This window comes from Lycium ferocissimum, chromosome 6 (assembly GCF_029784015.1).
Source record: "Lycium ferocissimum isolate CSIRO_LF1 chromosome 6, AGI_CSIRO_Lferr_CH_V1, whole genome shotgun sequence".
In the NCBI taxonomy this organism is placed as follows: domain Eukaryota; kingdom Viridiplantae; phylum Streptophyta; class Magnoliopsida; order Solanales; family Solanaceae; genus Lycium; species Lycium ferocissimum.
Window position 1 is genome coordinate 10,119,985 of NC_081347.1, and position 14,021 is coordinate 10,134,005.

The 14,021-nt window shown below is 35.1% G+C and overlaps 1 protein-coding gene across 1 annotated transcript; it reads left to right on the top strand.

Annotated features, from left to right (window-relative positions):
• The first annotated feature begins 367 nt into the window (after window positions 1-367).
• On the top strand, window positions 368-4,611 carry LOC132059286 (receptor protein kinase TMK1). The gene is made up of 2 exons (XM_059451864.1): window positions 368-2,957; window positions 3,786-4,611. The coding sequence occupies exons 1-2, from the start codon at window positions 650-652 to the stop codon at window positions 4,313-4,315; spliced, it is 2,838 nt and encodes a 945-aa protein (XP_059307847.1). The 5' UTR covers window positions 368-649; the 3' UTR covers window positions 4,316-4,611.
• The last annotated feature ends 9,410 nt before the right edge of the window (window positions 4,612-14,021 follow it).

Genomic DNA, 14,021 nt, shown 5'->3' on the forward strand with positions numbered 1-14,021 from the left:
TCAAATAAAGAAAGAATTAATTTTATTTTTTCGGATCTACCCTTATTAAGTGTTAAGCGATCATATTTCAATATTTATTTAATTAGGGATAGTTTAATCAAATTACTTATTTTTGCATAGGAGTTTTGAAGTTTGAGGGGAATTGGGAGAATAAGTGGGTTATTATTTAGTTGAATTCGGATTTAAACAAATAAGCAGTTTAAAAAATTTTTTTAATAATTAAAAAAATATTTTTAAGAGAGACGTGTAAAATAAAAGAAAGACACATAGATTTAAACTTTGAATACTTAACCAAAAGAAAAAAAGAAAAAAAAAAGAAGCAATTGACAAACACAAAACCAAATCAAACTGCCAACTTTGTCCTTTTTTTGTGTGGCCATGTTCCCAAGAATCATCCAGCTTTTAATTACTGTCATTTTGCTTCCTTCTGTATCCAACTCTCCCATTCTTAGCTTTCCAGTTCTCTTGTAGGTCCCCCTTTCCTTCCATGTGCTTACTCTCTACTCTCAATGCTTTTGCTTCCTCTCTGCAAAAACCCTACAATCTTTCTCTAAAATCTTGAAGAAAAAAAATCTTCAAAACTTTGCTATAAGCAAACAACCCTTCGTTCCTTGTTTTTCCACTTAAAGTGTCAATCTTTACACAAAAAATGAACACCCTTCTTGGTTTAAAGCTTGTAACTTTTCTTGTTCTTAGTGTTTCTACATTCTTGTTTTTAGGTGTTGAGTGTCAAAAAAATAATGATGATGATGTTTCAGTAATGTTAGCTTTGAAAAAGAGCTTAAACCCATCTCAAGATTTGGGTTGGCTTGACCCGGATCCATGTAAATGGAACCATGTTGGTTGTTCAAACAAACGGGTCATCAGGATCCAAATTGGTCATATGAATATTCAAGGTACACTTCCTCAAGAACTGGCTAAATTAACTGAACTTGAACGTTTAGAGCTTCAGTATAACAATATTTCAGGCCCTTTGCCTAGTTTAAGTGGTTTAAGTTCATTACAAGTGTTAATGCTTAGTAATAATCAGTTTAGTTCAATTCCAGCTGATTTTTTTACTGATATGTCATCATTACAATCTGTTGAAATTGATAATAATCCTTTTGTTGGTTGGGAGATACCTGAGAGTCTTAGAAATGCTTCATCACTTAAGAACTTTTCAGCAAATTCAGCTAATGTTACTGGAAAAATTCCTAGCTTTTTAAGTCCTGATGAGTTTCCTGGATTGGTGAATTTACATTTGGCTTTGAATAACCTGGAGGGTGAATTGCCTTCGAGTTTTTCGGGCTTCCTGCTTGAGTCTTTGTGGTTAAATGGACAGAAACTTACTGGAGGAATTGATGTTTTACAAAACATGACATTGTTAAAGGAGGTTTGGTTGCATTCAAATGGATTTTCGGGTCCATTGCCTGACTTTTCGGGGTTAAAGGCTTTGGCGAGATTGAGTCTTAGAGATAATTCGTTTACTGGTCCTGTGCCAACTTCTTTGGTGAATCTTGAGTCTTTGAAGGCGGTTAATTTGACGAATAATTTGTTTCAAGGACCAATGCCGAAGTTCAAAGATTCAGTTGCTGTTGATTTAACGAAAGATACAAACAGCTTTTGTTTGCCACAACCAGGTGATTGTGATCCTAGAGTAAATACATTGCTTTCTATTGCAAAAGCAATGAATTATCCAAGGAAGTTTGCTGAGAACTGGAAGGGAAATAATCCGTGTGCTGATTGGTTTGGTCTTACTTGCACCAATGGTAACGTAACCATTGTAAACTTCCAGAAAATGGGGCTTTCAGGAACAATTTCTCCTGAATTTGCTTCACTAAAGTCACTACAAAGAATAGTTCTTGCAGATAATAATCTCACAGGCACAATTCCTGAGGAGCTGACCACATTGACAAGCCTTACAGAGTTAGATGTATCAAACAACCAAATTTACGGAAAGGTACCGGCTTTTAGGAACAATAATATTCTGAAAACTGGTGGTAACCCTGATATCGGGAAGGAAAAAAGTGATGCGACTTCTCAAGGCGGTACTCCAGGTAGTTCACCGGGCTCTGGTTCGGATGACGGAAATGCCCAAGCAGCTCGGAAAAAGTCCAATCGATGGATTGGAATTGTGGTGTTTTCTGTAATTGGGGGTGTATTTATGCTTTGTTTGATTGGAGTGGCAGCTTTCTGTCTGTACAAAAGCAAACAAAAGCGTTTTAGCCGAGTGCAAAGTCCGAACGCCGTCGTGATGCATCCACGCCATTCTGGTTCTGATAATGACAGTGTCAAAATCACGGTTGCGGGGTCCAGTGTCAGTGTCGGTGCGGTTAGTGAAACTCATACCGTTTCCGCTAGTGAAACCGGTGACAATGTTCAAATGGTTGAAGCAGGGAATATGGTGATTTCGATTCAAGTACTGAAGAATGTGACCAACAATTTTAGTGAAGAGAACATACTAGGTCAAGGAGGGTTCGGCACGGTCTACAAAGGGGAGTTGCATGATGGGACGAAGATCGCCGTCAAAAGAATGGAAAACGGAATCATCACTGGAAAGGGACTTAATGAATTCAAATCCGAGATTGCTGTTTTGACCAAGGTCAGACATAGGCATCTTGTTGGACTACTCGGGTACTGTCTTGATGGGAATGAAAAACTTCTAGTCTATGAATACATGCCACAAGGAACATTAAGCGAGCATCTTTTCAACTGGGCAGAGGAAGGAAAGAAGCCCCTAGAATGGACAAAAAGACTGACTATTGCATTAGATGTTGCTAGGGGTGTAGAGTACCTCCATAGTTTAGCCCACCAGAGTTTCATTCACAGGGATTTGAAGCCCTCAAATATTCTTCTAGGGGATGATATGAGGGCTAAAGTTGCAGATTTTGGCCTTGTGAGACTTGCTCCAGAAGGGAAAGGTTCTATAGAGACAAGGATTGCTGGGACATTTGGATATCTGGCACCGGAATATGCAGGTATGCTTTCTTTTTTTTTTTTCCTTACTTATACGTGTCTTCTGATGCCAATTGCTGATATAGTATTTGTATGCTTGTGGAGAATTAGCAATCATTTGAATGATAAGAGTCAGATGATATTGAGTGTATTCCCTGAACTTGGCCTGTTTTACATTGATCAGCTTTCGTCCTATAATAGGTCTATCCTATGTGTGCAAATTTATCTGTTGTATATATTAATGTTTCCCTCTTTTCTTAGTCAAATCTACTTGTGCTCAACTCCACAGGCAAGAACTTGTCTTTCATACATTGTCATATATCAAATATCCTTGATTCTGTCAACTCCTTTAGTGCTATGATCACTTAGGTTCTAAAGGTGGATACAATACAGGAAACATTTTTTTCCTGAATCTTTCTTAACGCCACCATTATCTACTTTGGCCTAATCTCACACTTGAAACGTGTTATTTTCCTATAACAGAAGATCCTCTTGTTTTCTTTGGGGTTTTTCTCATTTTTGTTCCGTCGGCCAAAATTAATTACGGGCGCTAGCCAAAAGATACAAAACCTATACGTTAGTTGTGTATATTATATGTATCTATACTTAAATATACAAAATCTATACATTTGCTGGTTATTTCATAAATTAGACCACCAAAAGACATTGGACTGTAATTATCTCTTTTCGTTTTCCTTCTTTTTCCGCTAAGTGAAAGTCAAGGATCTGCGAATATAGCCAACCAAATTCTTTACTTGTATCTCACATTCCTGATTATGATATGCGCATAGGAGTTTGTGGAATTTAAGACATCATTTTCTAAACATGTATTGTCTTGATTCGATTGCCAGTAACTGGGAGAGTCACAACCAAGGTGGACGTGTTCAGTTTCGGTGTGATTTTAATGGAGCTCATCACAGGAAGAAAGGCTCTCGATGAAACCCAACCTGAGGAGAGCATGCATCTCGTAACATGGTTCCGAAGAATGCATCTGAATAAAGATACATTCAGAAAGGCAATCGACCCCGCGATTGACCTAAGCGAGGAAACACTCGCCAGTGTCAGCACTGTAGCTGAGCTAGCTGGACATTGCTCTGCAAGGGAGCCATATCAAAGGCCTGACATGGGTCATGCTGTCAATGTTCTTTCATCTCTTGTCGAGCTCTGGAAACCATCCGATGAGTGCTCAGAGGACATATACGGCATTGATCTCGATTTGTCACTGCCTCAGGCACTGAAGAAGTGGCAAGCTTATGAAGGTACAAGTCACATGGATTCATCCTCTTCTTCTTACCTTCCAAGCATGGATAACACTCAAACTAGCATACCTACTCGCCCCTACGGTTTTGCTGAGTCATTCACATCTTCTGATGGTAGATGAGAAGTAATTGGCACTCTTTGATCTAGGTTTGGTTGTTCATTCTCTCTGTTTCCCCCCTCTTTGCTGCGAGTCTCGCAACTTTTTTTTTTTTTTTTTTTTTCTTGCTTTTAACTCGGATGCTCTGATCCTTTAACTAATTCTTAGTTTTGGAACAGTGGTGTATAGGGATTCTTTTTAAGATTTTTGTTGTCTTTTGACTCTTTTGTATGATAAATCTCTCTCACTGTCCATGTGGATACATCGTGGTTTGGTTGGAAATGGAAAGGGATGGCATCAATTGCCAGTAGACCATGGTACTTTTGTATTCTTGAATTGTTCTTTTTATTTTTTTTATTTTTAGGAAAGCAGTAGGTGCAAGCTGTATTGAAATGTAAAGTGGTTTTGAAGTGTGCAAATCATAAAGTTAGCTTTTGTTTATAAAGGTTGATGCTTTTTCAAGCAAACTGTAAAATTTCTGTTATGATTACAGATTAACTGCAGACTGCCTTTGTCATCATCACAGATCGAAAGAATCATGTGCCTTAGCCATAAAATTTAGTACCTTCAGGTGAAATGGGCTTTTACCATGATGGCAAAATCTTTTTAGATAATTAGGGTGCATGTTATATTCAATCATGTCAATCAGCAAATTTCACAAGTAACCAAATGTCTGAGCTCCACTAAAGAAAGTGGTCCTTGATATAAGAAAGACAGTCTCAAATTGCTTCTTGTAAAAAAATGTGAATGTGGTGCTCTGTGGGATAGGGTTACTCGATAAAACTAGCCTGGACATCACGGTTATCGAAAAAATGTGGTGCTCAATTTTGCGCTCAATGGTACGGTGTAGAGGCTGATAAAGTGGGTGGAAAACACGTGAGATTAATGTTCAAATTTCAATAGAGCCAATTAGTGCTAGGTGATTTTTTCTCATCGGGCTAAAAGTCTGATAGGTGGAGTCACCTAGTACGTGCGCTGATGCAAAATAACAAGTATTGGATGGAATCATCGAGGTGCATGTAAGCTGACTAAAGACTATTATTATTACCAGAAAAAAAACAAAAAAAACAAAGAGAATGTGGCAGTCTATTAGTGAAAGTGGAAGTCTTAGCTGTTCAAGATCAATACATATTTCTGAAGCAGACATTAAAGGGACGTTTCTCATATCCAGAATCGATCATTTCTTTCAAAAATAACATATCCACAAATAGCAGCTAGTTTTGGTAAGATAAGCACAAAGTCATTTTCTCTAAAAATGAGTGATACACACAAAAAAGAAAAAAGAGGAATATTATAAACTTATTCCTCCAATATGGAGAGGATGAAAACAAAACCATGTTCTACTGTCATCCATCATGTGATTTGGAAAATGAGGGTCTGAAAATATTTTTATTTAGCTCTGAAAAACAGCTGGTCACATGTACACAATTTATGTACATATTGTCCACCTTAGTTTATTCAAAAGAGATTTGAAAATTGTGGACCAATAGCTTAGCCTTCACATGCAACTTTTCTTCATGACCAATTTATTGATGAAGCTTATCATCCTTATCTGTGTCAATCATTGAGGATATTATCTAAACTAATTAGCTTAACGGCCAATCTTTTGGGATTTTTTTTTAAAAAAGTAGGAGTATTTATTTTGGAGAATTATGATGTTTGGTCAGGCTTGAGAAAAGAAGTAAATATATTGTAGCAAAGTTGTTTTTCTGCTGTGGGAAAGAGAGCGAAAAAAAAAAATTCAAAGCGGAAACTCTTTTCGGGACAAATATACCCTACTAAGGAGTTTATATTTACCAAAAAAGTATGTATATACAAAAACTAACGTCATGCGTCCACGACACATTTTTTTTTATGGACATTTATGGAATCAGTACTTCTTACTCCTCAATCTCAAATTATGTCTTTTAGAAGTTCAAGACACTTTTTTTTTTTGGTTCAAGTCACAATAATTATTTTTCCCCATTTTACTCTTAGTAGTAGAATTTTGTCATGACACATAAATAGAATAAATATTTAATGGCAAGAGATTATAACTTAGACATAAAAAAGAGTGAAGTAGTGAAATACATTTTCTAATTAATATTTTTTAAGGTGCATGTAAAATTTTAAAAAAAATGATAAATAATTTGAGACAGAGGGGAGTAGTAACTTGTTCCCTCCTTTTTTGTAGAAGGTAATATATTACGGTATGTAAATATATAATCATCGGTACAAAGCTTGTGGTAGAAACTAAAATATGGCTGTTACATCAAGTAAATCTAAGATTACAGTCCTTGTTCTTCTTACAAGGAATTTAAAATTTCTCGAATTGAGTCAAGATCTTCACTATAATCTGATTTACACCAAAATTAAAGAGATTGAATACAGCTCATCTTGATCTTTTGTGTAAGGTTACTTGTATCCTTAAGCATCTTGAATTTCTGTCCATCTATATTGTCCACCAAATGGTTGTTGGGATAATATTATATTTATCCCTGTTTGTGTAAACATTGCCCGCCTAGTACCCTTGAGGTTGATGAACAAATTTCAAGGTTGGACGGTCACTTTATAATATAGAAAAAAAATGACTAATTGTCTCAGCGTCCTCACACGAATAATATCTTGAGCAAATATATGTTCTAATCTCCTGTTACTTGTTCCCTCTCTTTTATTCTAATTTTCTAATTTATTTAAATAAATTGAAACAATAAATGAAAGTCTCAACATATATATTTTCAAATCGTTTATCTATTTAATACTAAAGTAAATATTTACATGTCCCATGTTTATAATTTGACACTAGAGTAGAAACACAAAACTGCATATCTATTACTATCTGAAGTCCTTCATAAATAATATGATTAAACACAACTGCTATTTTCCCGAATACTTCTACGAAGTTCCTCTTGATGAAATACTGTACAAATATTTTTCAAAATCCACAGATTTAGAAATGGGAAAACTACGTATATATCCATTATAGAAATATTTACAAAACGTAACGATAGTTTTCCTTATTTACAAAACATAACGATATATTACAAAACATGACGGATTTTCATATATTTTTCGTTTTTAATTTTTTTTTCCGTAAAATATATATATATTTTTAAAAAATAATTTTTATATATATTTTTTTAAATATTAATTTTTTTTTTTTTGCTCAATGGCTTAAAAATTACCTCATATTTTTGTTATATGAAATGTGTATGTGTGACAAAATTTTTAATATAATTTTCATATACAAAATTTTGACAAGAATATTGTATGAAAATTGTTACAATGTTGTTGTAGTTGTATTAATTTTCCAAACCTAATATGAAATTTATATACAAACAATGTGAATGAAATTCTAAGTCTTGAGGAAGATATACACATTTCATACTTCTCATGCATAAAATTTTAAGCATAATGTTTAAGCCTTGATCAAGATATACACATTTCATACGTTCTTCATACATAAAATTTGAGCGAACTTTTTAAGCCTTGAGCAAGATATACACATTTCATACACAAAAATTTGAGCGATTATTTTAAGTCTTGAATGTTGTATCAAAGTTATATACAATGTTGTTGTAGTTGTATTAATTTTACAAATCTAACATGAACTTTATACATGAAAATGTGAGCGAAATTTTAAGACATGAGCAAGATACAAATTTCATATTGTTTTCATACACACAATTTTTGAGCGGATTTTTTAAGCCTTGAACGATACACATTTCATACATTTTTCATACACTAAATTTTGAGCAAACTTTTTAAGTCTTGAACGAGATATACACATTTCATACAACTTTCATACATAAGTTTTTGAGCAAAAAAAAAATATTAATTTTTTTAAAAAATAAAAATAAATTTTAAAAAAAATATTTTTTTAAAAAAAATAAAAAAATATTTTTTTAAAAAATGATTTTTAAAAAATAAAAAATAATTTAAAAATATATATTTTTTTTAAATATAAAGCATGTTTTGTATAGGATTTGTAATGTTATGTTTTGTAAATATAAAACTATCGTCAAAAATATTTCTCCTCATAAGATATATATATATATTTAAACTTTAGAAATATTGATAAATGTGCCCTAAGAGGCATTATTCTCCAGCTTTGGTTCAAGTTTCAAAGGGTCGATTACTAGATGGAAACTCGTTAAAGAAAAGAAGAAACCGAAAAAAAAAAAAAACGAACATAATATAGCATGGACTAGAATTCCAAAAAACTATTTCCGTTACAATGTAAGAACATGCGACTTGATTTATAACATGATCTAACCGTTTTTAATTATTAGTGTTTCTTGATTCAATTAAAAAATCTCTATTGTAAATGAAGCAAAATACTGAATTATGTCTCAAATGCTTGAAAACAAAAATAATCTGCAAAATATAATTGCCAAATTTAAAAAAAGAGACCTTGAATTCCTGAGTTTTTGGCCAAAATTATTCCTTATTTCTAGGGGTATGTCTAACTTTGTCCTTCCAATATAATCCTGAGCACCATTAGTCCTCTAAGTTTGCAAAACTTGAACACATTTAGTCAAAGTAACATAAATCACTCATTTCCACCGAAAACTAACACCTACGGTGATATAACATGTTGAAGTAATTAAGAAAAGAAAACTAAGCTTTGCTGCACCCCAAATCAATCAATCTCTTTTTCTCTTTCTTATTTCTTTAAGAACCTTTCTTCTCCAATTCACTTTTCACTTTGTTACCCGAATCATTTACTTTATTGAATCAGCTAGCAAACAGAAGATATTATAGTTTCGGCAGAGAACAATGCTTTGAAGTCACAGAAAAAATGCATACAAGCAGAACGTTATAGAGTTATTTGTCCTTTTGTTTGTCACAGTTTTTGTATGTTCATATGCTTGAATCTAAATGGAATCTAATAGTTATGTTTGTGTTTGGAATCTATTAATATTGACGGTTACAAATTTTCGAGTTTCTTTAATTCATGAAAAACAAACTTATGTAAATTGCATTGATATGGATGTTTGATAAAATATTGCGGAAGAAAAGGTTGCCTCTATTCATCTGTAGAATCCCAATATATACAACATACAATTACAGGGTTTCCTAGTAGGATACTGATACAAAAATATACGCCAATATTTACCTACCAAAAATACAAAATATAGTTACCATATTTTCTATTTTACAAACGTTCCCAATACTCCCCCTCAAGTTGGAGCACGCAGACGAGAAATGCCCAACTTGCTAAGAAGAAAAGAAAATTGAGGGTGTCCCAAAGCTTTAGTGAATACGTTGGCGAGTTGGAAGCGTGTTCCCGCATAACCTGTAGCAATATTTTTCACCATAAGCTGTTGGCGAACATAGTGACAATCAATTTCAATATGCTAGGTGGGTTCGTAAAAAGCCGGATTAGCTGCAATATGTAGAGCAGCCTCGTTGTCTCAATACAACCACATTGGTTGTTTATGAAAAACTCCCAATGACGCCAAGAATGACTTGAGCCAAACTAGCTCAGCTGTGGTCAGGGGCGAATTTAGGTAGGGAATTTGGGGCACGTGAACACATGCTCTATCCGTAAAACTAGGTATTTTATGTATATATTTTTTAAAATTGATATAATATTACCTACTGGAACACATGCTAAAAGAAGGCTAAATGGTTCACTTGGTTAAAGGTTGAGTTTTTTACTTAGAGGTCTTGGGATCAATTCCCACTTAACACATTTTTCCTTCTTTTTTTAAGTGGTGAACCCATGCTCTAAAAATCCTAGATTCGCCTCATATGCCGTGGTTGCCATAGACCTATACTCGGCCTCTGTAGAAGAACGTGCTACAATAGGTTGCTTCTTCGTTTTCCAAGAGATAGGAGAATTTCCCAACAGAACAAAATATCCTGTTAAAGAACGACGGGTTAAGGGGAAACTAGCCCAAAATATCCAAAGTATATTTTCATTGACACAGGAAGAGACCCCGCTCACTACGAGCAAACTGGAGGCCAAGAAAATATTTTAAGGGCCCGAGATCTTTGAGACGAAAACATTGTGCCAAATAATCCTTAAATGTAGAACATACCTCTGAATTATTTCGAGCAACTAGCAAATCATCGACATACACAAGAACACCTAGGAAAGTCTCACCCTTTTTAAAGGTGAATAAAGTGTAATATGCGTGGGATTGAACAAAGCCATATTCGCGAAGAGTCGCCGTTAATTTTGCAAACCAATTGCGAGGAGACTGCCAAGCCCATATAACGATTTGCACAACTTGCAAACCACATTTGGCTGAGAAGAGACAAAACCTGGGGGAAGCTTCATGTAGATGTCTTCATGTAAATCACCATGTAAAAAGGCATTATTTATGTCAAGCTGATGTATCTCCCAGTTCTTCGAGATGGCCATGACAAGAAAGGTGCGAACAGACACCATTTTAGCTACCCGGGTAAAAGTTTCTGTGAAATCGATACCCTCTTCTTGTTCATTAACCTAAATTACCAAGCGAGCCTTGTGGCGCACTATTGTCCCATCTGAATGGTATTTAATCCTGTACACCCACTTACAGCGAATAAGCTTTTTACCCATGAGAAAGAGGTACAAGAGACCATGTTCCCTTTTTTTCTAATGCATCGATCTCTTTCGCCATAGCTTCCCGCCAACGAGGATCTTTGGTTGCTTTTACGAAAAGAGCGGGGCTCATTCCCCGAGGTGATAGCAGACAAAAAGTCTCTATGGGCAGTAGAAAAATTAGCACAAGTGAAAAAATTAGCTAGAGGATAAGGAGTACATAAGGAAGCCGTTTGGCGATATTGCAGCCAGATGGGGTGTGTTGATTGAAACGAGGAGCAAATATAATCCTACAAGTGTGAAGGAGAGTGTTTTTCCCTGTGACCACGGCCTAAAGCCCCAAGTTCCGAAGTAAGAGCCACTGCGGGTTGAGATGTACTCCCTGATGAAGTCCATCCCATTTGGTGGTAATTGGCATGTGCCAATTTGGTTGGCTACAAAATTGAACTTGGAGAGCAAGGAAATTTTTTTCATTCTTTTTCTTTTTCTATTTTTGTGCTTGGAGGCCAAGTATTTTTCTCCTATAAAAGGAGAAGCTCTCTCACTTCTTTAAACACACCAAATAAATAGAGAAAGAAGAGTGAGGCATTCACGGAGCAAAAATAGTCTCGAGGAAAAATAGAGAGTGTGAGCGATATTGTAGTGAGGTGGAAGATCTTAAAAGAGAGTAATTTCTTTTGAGTGTGTAGTGGTCTTTGGAGTATTTTACTTAGACCTACAAAGTGTAAAATCCTTGCTATAGTGATATCAGTTGCTCCTCTCGGCCTGTCGTTTTCCCTTTTGGGTTTCTACGTAAAAAATTTGGTGTCATTATCGCTCTTTTTTTATTCTTGTTGATTAACCATATCACGGTGCTACATTATTATTCCGCTGTAAATATCGTGAATATTATTTCTGTGGCGGGTTTATTCCCAACAACTGGTATCAGAGCACAGGTTCTGCTCATTCACAGAAATATTATTTGCGGTGAGTGATAACGTCCAAATACACTCCTCAAAGAGAAAGTGTACACGGTCGTATGCAATATATTTACCCAACTATGAGTCGGGGTCGAATCCCACAGAGAACAATATATAGGCGATTAAGAAAAGTATGAAATTTTCACTAACTAAGCTAAAGCCAAACGATGGATAATATTTTGGGTTTTTGAGAAAGATTATGACTAATGCAAAAATATAAACTAACCTAGAAAGCGATAAAATGATCAATGGCCACAAGTTCGAATACAAGGAAATTACACTCAAGTAACGATCCAATGTATTTCACGATATCACAACTAAGAGCGGGTTTATGTTAATAGATAATGATTTCTAAAATCTCATTGAAAGTCTTCCAACCAAATCAATGAATTTCACTCTAAGCTTTTCCAAGCCTTAGAGTGTGATATTAGGCACAATCAATTTAACCTCAAGTAACTATCCTCTTCCGAGCTCAAGTTATTAGATGGATTTAATGACCCAAATTCTTGTTAATCAATCTTTCCCAACCTAGATTTCCTCTTCCAAGCTCAATCTAAGTAAATGGGTGAGTCCTAGGGTTAGCTAATCCCTTTGGAAACATTCAAGAACGAGATTAATTAAATCAACAAAGACCCACTTCAATAGCAATAAAAATCATTCAATACATAAGCAAAACAAGAGTTTCAATCCAACACTTTAATCATAGAATATTTCCATAAACAAGATTCAAGTGAAGAAAGTAAATACTACACACTTAGATATACAACACAAAACAAGGAATTGAAGAAAGGATTAAGAAATATCTCATTGAAGTTCTTCCAATCTTCTCCTCCAAAGTGTAGAGAAACCTAGCCTCCAAAACTTGCAAAATGACCAAAGATAATCTATTACAAACCCTAAAAGAGTATTTATATCATCCAAAAAACGGGAACAAAATCTGGACCAAAATACCCTCTTGCACAACATGCTGCACCACATGCTATTCGCATGTTCAACATGCTAATCGCATGTGGTGCCAAAACCGTAGCATGTGGTGACATTTTCTCTGTCACCACACATGCTGCACCACATGCTGCTCGCATGTGCAACATGCTGCGCCATATGCTACACTCTGCGAGTAGCATATGGTGCCATTTTCACTGACAGCAGATGCTGCAGCAGATGCTGCTAGCATGTTCAACATGCTGCACCACATGCTATTAGCATGTGGTGCCAGAAACGTTGATTTGTTCTATTTTTGCTCTAGTTTGGTCCGTTTTGATCCGTTTTGCTCCGTTATGCTCTCCGGGCATCTTTTCCTACAAAACAACATAAAAACACAAAAAGTAACAACAAAAGTGCTTAAGGAGTCGCAAAAGCTTAAGGAATTAGCGTCGAATATCGCGTAATTTCACGACTCATCAACACCCCCAACTTAAAGTCTTTGCTTGTCCTCAAGCAAACTAAAACAAAAATCTCAATGAGGATCCATTTTAAGCACAAAAACATGACTTTGGTTGGTACCAATAATTAGGCTACAAGCATGTGAAGCTTCAACGAAATAACTCCCTCGTTTCAAAATACAATTTCAAGAATGCATTAGAGATTTGAAACAATCAAGCAACGACACTCAAGCCTCAATAAGTGACTCAAAACCACTAGTTTACTAGATATGCTCAATTGACTCAACTTTAGATTTTTCAACATCACCAATCTATCGTAATCCATATGCCCTCACAAGAAAGAAAGTCCCAAAATCACTATATTCACAACTACAACACAAGGGACAAATACACAAAGTCACTCACACTCAACAAAGAAATTCTAGTGCTAACAAATATCACACCATAAGCTTGCCCTTATTTTCAATCATCACTAACTCAAGAACATTCGGTTGGAGATCACATAGGGACTTTTAAGCTCATAATGTAGGCTTAGGGAAGGGTAGGATAAGTATTTGGGATACAAGTGACTACGCCCTCCTTGAGCACTACACAAAACCTTTCGTTCACTTTCCTCTTTATTTCAAAACAAAGACTCCTTCCTTTGCATACTAGTTTCCCCAATTATTCCAACTTCCTTTATAAAGTTCCAAAATATAATGTGCTAGCACATGCCACCCCCAACTATAAATGTTGCAGTGTCCTCGCTGCACATAATCAAAACAAAACATAAAAGTAGAAGGAAAAAAAAAAAATTTTTTTTTTTTTTTTTTTTTTTTTTTTTACAAAGATACATTTTTTTGCACAAAAAGTTTGCAACCTTTTTGTATTTTTCA

Coding starts and splice junctions, on each gene's coding strand:
- LOC132059286 (XM_059451864.1), top strand. CDS start 650: ATGAACACCCTTCTTGGTTTAAAGCTTGTAACTTTTCTTGTTCTTAGT. Junction 2,958..3,785: donor TCTGGCACCGGAATATGCAG/GTATGCTTTCTT, acceptor TTCGATTGCCAG/TAACTGGGAGAGTCACAACC.